Consider the following 11,732-nt stretch of genomic DNA (forward strand, 5'->3'; position numbering starts at 1 on the left):
AATAAATTCGACCTGCATATTGGCCTTGTTATAATACATTTGAATTTTTATTAAATGTGATCTAGTAATTATTTATGAACACAATTCACATATTACATAATCTAGGGTGAGGCAAAAGTCCCACTACCATTGATTTTTAATACATATTGTCACTATTTCTACTTGTTCTTGTGGCGTTTAAATATTAATGTAATAAATAAGTAATTAAATATCCATAATAAAATTTGGACGTCCACACAACACAATGGTTAAAGCAAAACTGAGCTAAACGTTACCAAGATGGCGTGCAATCCAAATGGTTTTGTCCCACCTTAGCGTCAAATCAAAATGGTAGCGGGACTTTTGCCGTACCCTATATAAATGTTTACCTATCATTTTAATCTACAATAAATACCACTTAAATATCTCTTCAGCAATCGCATTTAACTACAGTAACTAGCCCAAAATATTAAAGTCAATCTAATGAATATAAACTATTTACTCAAATAAGTGTAGCTAATTACCTAGTAAAGTTATCCTATTTATAAATGGGTAATGTAAGTAACAATTTCCAACATAACTGAGCATCATCCCCATTGTTCTTTTCCTTTCTCTTTTCTTTCGTTTATCGTTTTATTTTTGTCTATATAGATATATCCTTTAATATGAAACAAAACAATATACTAACACGTTTGGTTTCGCTGGTAAATCGCCTCTGGAAACTGACACGCTGTCGTTTTATTTATTTGTTTGTTTCGTTCCGTTCGTTCCGAGACAGAGTTCGCTCGTTGTCTGACGATAATATTAGCCAGAGGTGAGTTATTTGCAGACTATGATTGAGTTCGATACGTTCTCTTGGGACTCCTTTAACTGCTGTCATCAAAAAGTCATTCTAAATATTTTGCTTTGTTTTTTTAACACCTAAAGATAACTGTTTTATCATCATGTTATATGATACATAATATTAATGACATTTTGATGATAATTATGCTATATACACGAAATTTGATAGAAAAATAAACGTTGTTATATTTGGATTGAGGTCAGTATTTGTTTATTTTTCTATCAGAATTTATTTTTTTGTGTTCTATAAAAACATTACGTTACAAAATATTTAATAATGTTCTATAAACTTGGTACTTTCTTACCTTTTCTCCTTTTGACATGAATCTTCATCCGTATCTGAATATTACCCTAACAACAACTTATAAAAGTATTCTTTTACGGTAAACGCCAGGTTGTTATAAAATTTTGACATCTGTCGTTTGAAGGTTATAAATAATAATTTAGGGACGTTGAGACGTAGCGGCATCTATATGTCGGGCCCCGAACTTATTAGTGATGTGTTATCTTTGTTCAAAAAAATCAAAAAAATAATGATTTCTAGAGGAGTTATGGATACAAATTATATTTTGAATTATCTAAAACTTTCAGTTAGTGTAATATTCTGAATACATCATTTAGATATCTATTCCAGTCCAAACATGACAACTAACCATTTACGTTCTATGTTGTATGCATGAAGTATCACCACCAAGCAACTAAAACCTACGAGCAATCATTGTAATTATATGTCGCAGATAGGTTTGATATAAAACAAGCGTTTCGGATGTAACAACGCTTCTTGGGAAACAATTTTGCTTAGTCTGCCTTGCCTGCCTGATTTACCATTTTATTTCGACTCTTTTGCACGAACATCTCCGTTGGTGTACGATTCGGCGGTATCGATACATTCAGCATTTTTATTCATATTGGTCTTTTTTATGTTAACGTTTGCAGGGGAACAGGACGCAAGAGTTCTCACCCTTGCAGAACAGATTATCGCTGCTATGCCTGAGAGGATAAAGGTAAATATATATTATTGTTTAATTACCTTTTCCCAAAGATAATGCCTGTCTCTTTGGTCTTTAGACTACCGTTTATCTTCTGAAATCACTTGTGAACTGGTCCTTCACTTAAACAATTGAAGGTTTAATTAATTTTTTTGCATGGTACTAATTTAAACGAGCCTAGATATGAATATGAGACTTATCCAGAAAAACCTGACATATTTTTCGTGTTAAAATGAATGTGTAGTATGGTACATAATCTTTGTCAATGAACAGCCAACCGTTCTGTTTTGATATGGAAGGATGCTTCGGATTCGTTGAGTTGTTAAGAAGAGAAAACAATGTTGCAAATGAAATACAATTTATTTTTTCTCTTCATGTGGAAATCAACAATTTTTGTAAACTTACAATTAAACAATTTCCTTAAATATAAATAAATGTAATTACGTCTCAACAGAATTGTTGGACATTATTTTAACCACTCATAAACATAAAAATTTTCCCTACAAATAATCTGATAAATTCTGAAGATTATAACCAAAATAATATGTCTACAAACAAAGAAGACCTCCATACTATTTTTGTTACGTCGTGAAATAAAAATTATAGTTTCATAAATATCGCTACTATGCTTAGGTAAACGAGTCTGTTAATGCTTGTTTTCTGAAAATCTAGAACGAATCGGAAGAACTAATGATGGATAATAGTCCTGGGCCGCCTGACAGTCAGCAACCAACGGAAACCCTGTACGACGTCTACATGGAACCACTCCTCGAGCAATCATCCTCAAACTTCGAAACAACTGAATTCAATTTCGAGTTTTCTGACAACAATTATCGGTAATGTTTTTCAGGCATTTCACAGCTCTATTTATTTCCTGAATAAAAACATTTTAGGTATTGCGATGTCGGTACTCCTCAGTCGAGCTTGAGCCCAGCTTCCTCTAGCTGTTTGCAATCGCCCTGCTCGTTCACCCTGGATTCGCCATCACCCCCGCCAACCACGGCTGACTTCTGCGAATTCCTCCAAGCTTCCGGCAGCGTATTCGAGAAGGACTTTTCCAATTTAACCTTATCAGGTATCGATATCAATATCGATTGTGATGGATAGGCGAAGGCGCAGAATATTTTTTAATACAATTAATTCCGTAGATCGTGAGCAACGAGAGTTATACGAAGCAGCCAAGATCATCCAGAAAGCTTATCGGTCATACAAAGGCAGGCAACAGCAGGAGCAGGACAAGGAACGACAAGCGGCTGTTATTATCCAAAATTATTACAGAAGATACAAACAGTACGCTTACTATAAACAAATGACACACGCAGCTACCGTGATTCAAAACGGTTTTAGGTAATTTAACTAATGACATAATAGAAGCATTTTTAATAGAAAATTAAAACATCATAATTATTTGGTGAATGCGCAATTTTTCAAATAATTCCTATATTATTGTTGATTGTCATAAACAAAATGACTAAATAATACTCAAAAACTAAACAAGGTCTTTTAATGCAGGTCCTATTGCGAACATAAGCGTTTTAAAAAGAGTCAAGAGGCAGCAGTCTGTATTCAAAATTATTACAGGAACTACAAGGAGGCAGGTGGTAGGGGAAGCAGAGAGGGGACCCCTGCCAGTTCAGGGCTCAAGTAAGATAATGTAGTGAAAATTGTGTACACATTCATTATGTACATTGTCTTAAAGATAATATAAAGGGTCTAGATCATTAAATGTTTTGGTAATATAGATGTACATAATGAATATGCAGTGAACAGGCTCATCAATCGCTGAAAATGGTGTTGGTGTCACATTAGTAGTCATGTTTATGTGTTTAAGCCAACCAAAAACAAAGTATTCAATGATTTTCATCAGTTCAAATCGCCTACTTTGTTTTTTTGGTTTCTGTGTTAGCTGTAAAAGGATATCTGATATGCAACCTAACATACAGGATATCAGTTAGATTTCCTCTGTACATACATAAATGTTAACCTCCCAAAAACCCCTGATATATTTAACAAACGCAATGTGCTTTGCCAAAACGCTTGAACAGATAAAATAACGATTCAAATTGACTATTAACCTAAAATATGTGTCGATGTCAGTTCACTATAATAAACGAAGTAACCGATACCCCAACTAACGAATATACTACCACCCTGCCTGCTTGATGTTCATAGCGCTGGCTTCTGCCATTAAACGTCAATGTTGTACAGTTACACTATATGTTAGTATCGACGATCAATACAGTGGGAACGTGGTCAAATCGATGTATTTGTTCCAGACGAACCTATTCGCAAAGACGCCAACATCAAGCCGCCCGGAAAATCCAGCAATTCATGAGACAATCAAAAAATAAGTAAGTAGTTTCTTTATGGCGAAGGTGCAAGGTCTTGGCATACTGATCATATTTAGATACAAAGTTAAAAAAATATTATTCTTGTAACGCATAGCATTTGGGATGAACCGATGGAATCTACGACAACGGTAAGGGAGCTGGTTCGTCTATAATGCCCTATTTATAATTCACAATCATAATCGACGCAACTGTTTATATTCCACAAAAACACTTACGCTCTGTTGTTTCACAGGTTACAGAAAGAACGAGCAGAAAAAGAGAGGCTGGGGGCCCTGTCAGCGGATGTCCAACCAAAGTTACAATCTCCAGGGGGCTCCTCCAGTTGCACAGGCATAAATAACAACAGGTAAGTAAGAAAAAATGCTCAAGTAATCTAGAACCTTAGATTATATGATTATTATGATTATTAGAAACAGAACATTGCATTATTTGAAAATGAGGTACTAAATTAAACTAATTTTTTCTTTTATTCTGTCTTATAGACCGAATAACGAAAGAGATCAACTGGAAGATTCAAGATGAGAAAAATAACGAATTTTCTGTAGTAAAAGTGAGGTTAGTCTGCGCAACAAAACGGAGGTATACTGTTCTGTATAATACCATTACTAAAAAAAATAGTAGTGATAAATAAGAGTATATAATCGGATATATTTTTGTTCATTTGTGGGCACATAACTGACAGCTCCGTCTGACCAATTTAAAAGAAACGATATAAAGAAACGACAAATGTAGATATTTCCCGGTAGGTGGAGCTGTTAGTTCGCCCTGCCCACCGACACAGTTACAATAATGTCTGTTTTGGCTGTTATTTAATATTTTTGCATTGCATTTACACTTGAAAATGCATTGGATCGACAACAAAAGTGAGATGAATTAGTAAACAAAAAAATACCAAAAAAAAACGTACGAACTCTCTCGATAGGAACGGTATTTCTAGCCGAAAGAACTATACAAAGCTGTGATTGTAGTAATGAGCACACTTTTTACCATTACCGCAGACGTTACTGTATCACATAGATGAACGATTTAGTGCTGTCGGCCCCATATTTCATATCTTATACCCCTGTTCATTTTATATTATCAATGATTATGAATGAATGTTTGGTTGCCTATATATGTTTCATATCTTTACATTTATTTCTTCTTTCAATTTAGTTCAATTATTTTTTATTCCTTTCATTCCTAAATATATTATACAAGTGGTTACTTAGATGTCAAAGTATAATGCTCTTATCCAGTCTTCCTCCAATTTATTATTCTTAAATATTCTAGTGTTCTGTGCTCTACAGCATTAAAAAAAGATCGAGATCCTACAAACAGTAACCAACGGTGAAGTCGAAAGAGTGTTTTATTGTTATAGTCAAAATTTTCTAGTCCTAGTGTCTTTAATTGTAAAAAGAAATATGTCTGTTTGTTGATTTTTATTGTTGACTCTTCCTTATAATTTAAAACGTCTATGTTGTTGATTTTAAAATGAACACCGAAAGGATTTATTGATTTTTCTTAATTGGGGAATAATTTTGTCACTACGAACTATGTTCCACTGCCAAAATTCTGAATGAAAACTTTACCTTTTTCCTGGTTTCCTGTCTTCTTATAATAAGCAATATTATACCAGTTCACGCCCTTCTGACATATGTCGAGGATGTGTCGCAAGGGGTCTCGTTAAATCTACTTAGCTTAACATTTCTAATTAACTAATATATTCGCTCATACATATCATTATAGTATAATAAAGAGAATCCTTAATATTTAAATATATTTTGAATGGATCAATGTACAATGTATCCCTCAAAGATGAACATACATGTACATAGCGTAAAAAGTTATTGCGGTGCTCAACATTGCACAAAAACGTGTCACACACGTCTTTTCCCGTTCGATATAATCGGTCAATTATCGGTCTCTTGATAAAACAAAAGATATTTATACTAATTCCCCTAAAACAATTAACTGTGGTGTGTTTCTGTAAATCCTCAATCGAGACAGCTTTAGTTCTGTTAACATTCTTTTGTTGGTGTAGTGATAATTACATGTACATGTGTTAAACATAATCTCTATTTAATGTTAATTACCATTTATTTGATTAACATTAAATGAAATTTAGACCCATATCATGTCATACTTTATTATATTTTAATCTTCAACAGAGTTCAGTCAACCAGCAATACAATCACAAATACTTTATTGACAGATCACAGAAACACACTATGGAAGTTGTTTTAAATAAAACAAACGATAAACACCGTGTACCTTTCGGCGCGTAATTTGAGAACAAGGAAAGCAACCTAACTTTTAAAAAATTCTTTATATAAGTTGTTTCTTTTTTAACAGATTTTATTCTTGGAAACGAAAGAGGATTAACGTTATATCGCTAAAAAACACTACACGTTGATGTACAGTATAAATTTATATATAAAATTATATATATATATATATATATATATATACATAAATAAATACGGCATTATTTAGGTTAGACATGAAAATTATATTTCTTAGATTATAGATCCCAATTTGATTGGGCGCGAAGATAATATACATATAGGCTTAAGTAAAGGAAACGTTTCTTCTTAGGTAGGAGTGGCGCATACGATGTCTGTATTAACAAAGAGGACGTGTATATTCGGTTAAATAATGTATCGCTGACATAACAGACATCGTACAGTAGACGTCACGGCTATATAACAAATTTAAAATACTTTTAATCAAAAATCGATGAAACTGTCCAGTATTGGAATGTCTTCTCAGTGAGAATGTTGAGATGCTTGAGGATTAAACGATTTTATATAGTTTTTTAGTTATTTGCGGTAGCGGGAAGTGGCATTTATTTTTCTTTTAACATAGCCTACTAGATTAAAGGAACAATAGAATGAATGCGATAAAATGCTGTTCTTCCTATACTGAAACAACTGCCCCGTTGTTAAAAAAATTGTTTTTTTGGAGAATCCCAGTTCTCTATTGAATTCCGAACCAGAACCAGAGAATCCCAGATCTATGTTGTTACCTGGGGTCCCGATCTTCATTCATAAACGATACAATTCGAACAATCAAAAGACAAAACAATCTTTTAGATACTTAGATACGTTGATTTTCGTTCGAAGGTTTGGGGGAGGGAAATCGTTGATGGTGGATTCGATTCAAGTCGTCACAATATTATAATTTGTAAATAAATGATATTTTTAGATGATATACGAACATATTTTTAAACGAACCCGCAGCATTCATAAAATACACGAAAAGAAAAAGTGAGGTTATATCGTTAGAGAATCGACCATCAATCGAAGGCGCGGAGATGATTTCGAAGTAAAAAAACACCAAAAAAATATATATCGAAAATATAAAACTGTAAATTGCATCCGGTACCTATAGAATAATAATAATAATAATAATAATGATAATGATAATGAAAATGTTTTAATAAAACAAAAATTATATATTCAACTTTAAATTTTATATCTAATAGAACTCTTATATTATAAACTGTATTTAAATTATACTGTAGTGAAAAAGGATATTTTAGTGAAAGATATTTATTTCATATTTAAAAAATGGAAAAAATATTATAAGCTTTTAACAAAAAAAGGATAAAAACTAAAAATTATACAGTTATTATTAAATGAATAGTATTTATTAGGAACTTTTTGACTAACATAGGGTTTTTGAGTACCAATATCCGAGACCTGTCAATTGTAATCATCAGACCGGGTATTTAAAAAACTAATTGATAAACTTGCTGCTGTTACATTCACCATATGAAAACGCTAACACCAACAACAAACGAATATTGGTACTCTTTTTACAGGCTAGTTAAGTAGATGCACAGTACCTACCTATATATATCTTTACCTGTTCATTAACTAGGAGTTAACTGAAAAAAAAACTTGTTATATATACACACTTTTTAAAAATCACATGTATAATATTATACGTGAACACTCATAAATAATTTTTACAATGGTTATTCTATATGCACTCGTACTGTTAATAAATTTGTTTGATTTATGTCAATCGTCGTTCGACTGTTTTTTTTAATAAGTGGCGCCATCTATGAACAGCCTGTGTTATTTTCGTTTGTGTTATCTTGTTAATTTTAAAATGTTAAGTAATTTTATGTGAGTTTATATATATATATATATATATATATATATATTCATTTTAATAAAAAAAAAATAATGTAAACTTAGTCAAACTGAATATCTTGTTTTGCATAGTTGACACACTGGCGGATAGATGTCGCCACGAGACTAAATGTCAGTTTATATAACTGTTGTGTTTTATATTCTGTTAAATTAATATTTACCCATGTTTGTTTTATGTCGTTTATGTCAGAAATTAAGTTAAAAATTATACGTTGTACCTTTTTAGTAAAAAATGAGTTGTAGAAATTCACAGGGCCTGGAAGAACTCAGGCTAATATAGGACTGGAGTTTTTTACCATTGTTGGGAAGTGATTGTACATTGTAATATAAATTAGCTGATATACATATATATTTAATAACGAAAACGAAAAACAAGTTAGGGTTTTATACAGAGCCAAACGTTTAGCCTAAGTTCTTTCAGGGCGTTATACTGATGACTACGATAATGATGAAGATGAAGGTGGATCAACCCCATACATTTTCGAAATACGATTATTCTGTCATTCCATAAAATTTTAACGGAAAGAAAACGTTTGAATTTAAAGAAAAATATCATATTTTGATACCGTACTTGTATTTTATATTCTTAGTGTTGTTGCTAATAGGATTTTTGTTTATTGTGTTTATTAGAGAGTGCAAATGTTAACTATTGTTGCATATTCTTTGTAACTAATAAACACTTCAGAATCGAATGTTGTTTTTCTTTTATTTTTATATGTCCGCTGACATCTGTTGACTATTTATTATGTCAATTTGGTATCGTGCGATATCAAATGTAATTAATGTAACCTCAATAATAGATTTTATTGTTGAAAACGCGACAAAAGGAATATTTTATCGCTATAAACACTATGCTTATTCTATTGTCTTAAATAAACATTTTAAAAACGAAATTTTGTTTTTATTTTTTTATTTGTCCACTACAATCTGACCATTGTTCACTATACAAATAGGTGTCATCTGACGTCAGGAAAGCAATATAATCTGAAACCGTCTTGAAATTGATTTGAATGTTTTTTTTTTCATTTTGTCAAAAATTGGGTATAGTATTTGAAAAGTTTAATGAGGTTGTCGATTGTCTACATCCTAAAAAGTTCTCTATATAAATTGCTTTTGGCACTTTTTGCCATTGAAATCGAAAGAGGAACCCACTGGGCCACTGTGCGCAATTATCATAACCTCAATAATGTCTCCTTTTATGACGCTATAATAAAAACGGGAAATGTTGCGATTTTAATGAAATACGTACATAAGTATTGAGAATTAGAAAAAGAGCATAATCTAAATTAGATCCCAACACAAGTTCACCAGCAAGCTTACTTTATCTTTTTACTGTAAAAATAGTATTAATTTTTCTTCCTTTATTTCTCCAAGATTTAAAAGCAATAAAATAATAAATGGTGATTTTATTAGGATATATTTGTCTTTGTGGCGTTTCACCTGTATCGCTGTAAGGAACAGTGTATTGCTAGATATAATAAATAATAACGCTAACTCTTTGTGACTAGTCAAATGCTGCCGATCTAAATTGTTTTTGACATTTTTTATTATTAACGAAAGATGAACCTAACAACTGCCCACTATGTTATTTGGTATCGTTTGACGTCAATGTAATTAACATAACCTCAATAATTTCGTTTTTAAACACTAATAAAATAGAAAATATTGCATATATTTTGTGATATATTAAGACATACTATGGAAAGCTTACATTAACCTTTTTGTTAGAGAAAGTATTAATTTTTATCCTCCACTCATTTTTGCAAGAATGAAAAAGCAATAAACTAATAAGTTGCGATTTTATTAGGATATAACAGCTTGATGTAACATACATATTGTTATTGCATATAGATACAAATACAAAAAATTAGTAATTTTAATTTTAATGTAATTTTGCTTATAAATTTTCTCAGGCACTAGCTGTCAACATTTTTATTAGAGAACTTGAGAAGTTACGTCTTTATTTTTTGGCTTAATGACGGCATTTTCTTTTGACACAGTTGCTACATTATCTGCAACTACATCATACCTTCGAACCAAATATATATGTTTACATAATATATCAGACAATATTACAAATCTTTGATATCATTGAATACCAATTATTTGATTAAAATTCGCATAAATATTGCGATTTTACTTCTAATTTCAACATCACTTATTCCCTTTAAAATGTAATTCCTTGTTATTCATCTAATGAATGAACAAATAAACAATAAAGCAAAAAATAAACTATTTAACTTTTTGATGTCGTTAGGTTAGTCTTAACCAATAAATCTAACAGATTTGACATATCTGACAACTCTACAGCATTTTTTGTTTCACTGTAGTGGCTACTTCTGGCGAATCCCAACTATATTTGGTAAACTTTGGTAGTTTTCGGCTGGTTATGCGACGTTGCCATTTACAATCACTCGAGAGGTTGCTTGAACAGCGCCCTACAACAGCCATTTTGGATTTGACCCTGGTATCGGTAAGAGGTATCGGTACGTTGTAAGGTTAAGAATTGTTTATAGTTTATTTGTTTTTGTGCTGTTGATATTTTGATTATAAATGGCAGACAATAATGGACAAATAAACATTTTTAATCTAAACACATATATGAGGACACTATGAATGTGCATATCGATTCAATTTTTTTAAATTTTGCTAAATAGAGTCAATTCTATATCGAATTCTTTATATTTTAGGCATAGTTGACCCTGCGGGAGTACAGATCTTTAGGACTCCATGTCCTTTATGTGGTATATCGCATCAGAATCACAGCTTGTTGATCATACAGTCAATCCGTAGCATCAAAATAGAACAAGAAACAATTAAGTTTGACTCGCTTGAAGATTTTTAAGGTTGGCGGTTCCTATTTTAGTAAAAATATTAGCACTTCTAAATTTGAGGGTAATCGATTGGGAATTCATTAAACTGTATCAAATAGTGAGAGGTGAATGTTATTGAAATCAGCATATCGAATAGATTCAATGAGGAAACAATCAAGATAAATATCTTGATTGTGTGCTGTGTAAAGATAAATGGATTTGTATTTTTATGCATTGATAAATAAATTGTATTTGTTATCTTACATGTTGTTCATTTTCTTTTTTCCTTTTAAGACTAGATATGTTCTAGATTTATTCTATTATATTCTTCGAATTTACGTATAATTTTCAACAATTGGCAACGTTGTAAACTCAAATTCTAATGCGCATGCGGGGATTCTCCGAAACTAGACTCTTGTTTATTTCACGATATCGTTTTTTAAACAAGCTATTGCGACCAATAACTAGACAACATAAATTCACGGTATATGCAATTTATCCGTTTGTGTTTGCCATAAGCGTTTACATGCCCGATTATATAAATAAAACGCCGTCGGTTTATTAATAATCATGAATTATTTCGATGTAATTCTATTAAAAGCGCTCGAGTGATAC

General features: G+C 31.6%; 1 protein-coding gene across 9 annotated transcripts in view; it reads left to right on the plus strand.

The window, feature by feature from the left end:
* Camta (Calmodulin-binding transcription activator) overlaps nt 1–8,996 on the plus strand; it is a 463,871-nt gene extending 454,875 nt beyond the window's left edge. For 7 of the 9 annotated variants that reach the window (XM_076409281.1, XM_076409286.1, XM_076409284.1 and 4 more), the window contains 8 exons: nt 1,759–1,826; nt 2,484–2,647; nt 2,705–2,886; nt 2,960–3,158; nt 3,324–3,455; nt 4,088–4,162; nt 4,395–4,508; nt 4,645–8,996. In XM_076409281.1, coding sequence (XP_076265396.1) covers nt 1,759–1,826; nt 2,484–2,647; nt 2,705–2,886; nt 2,960–3,158; nt 3,324–3,455; nt 4,088–4,162; nt 4,395–4,508; nt 4,645–4,684 — 974 coding nt within the window. In that variant the 3' untranslated portion in view covers nt 4,685–8,996. The remainder of the gene's footprint in view (nt 1–1,758; nt 1,827–2,483; nt 2,648–2,704; nt 2,887–2,959; nt 3,159–3,323; nt 3,456–4,087; nt 4,163–4,394; nt 4,509–4,644) is intronic. The other 2 variants (XR_013006425.1, XM_076409287.1) reach the window with 2 other exon arrangements.
* The last annotated feature ends 2,736 nt before the right edge of the window (nt 8,997–11,732 follow it).

Source organism: Rhynchophorus ferrugineus, unplaced genomic scaffold (assembly GCF_030347505.1).
Source record: "Rhynchophorus ferrugineus isolate W39M unplaced genomic scaffold, kcgeb_rfMv2 rfM7, whole genome shotgun sequence".
Taxonomy (NCBI): domain Eukaryota; kingdom Metazoa; phylum Arthropoda; class Insecta; order Coleoptera; family Curculionidae; genus Rhynchophorus; species Rhynchophorus ferrugineus.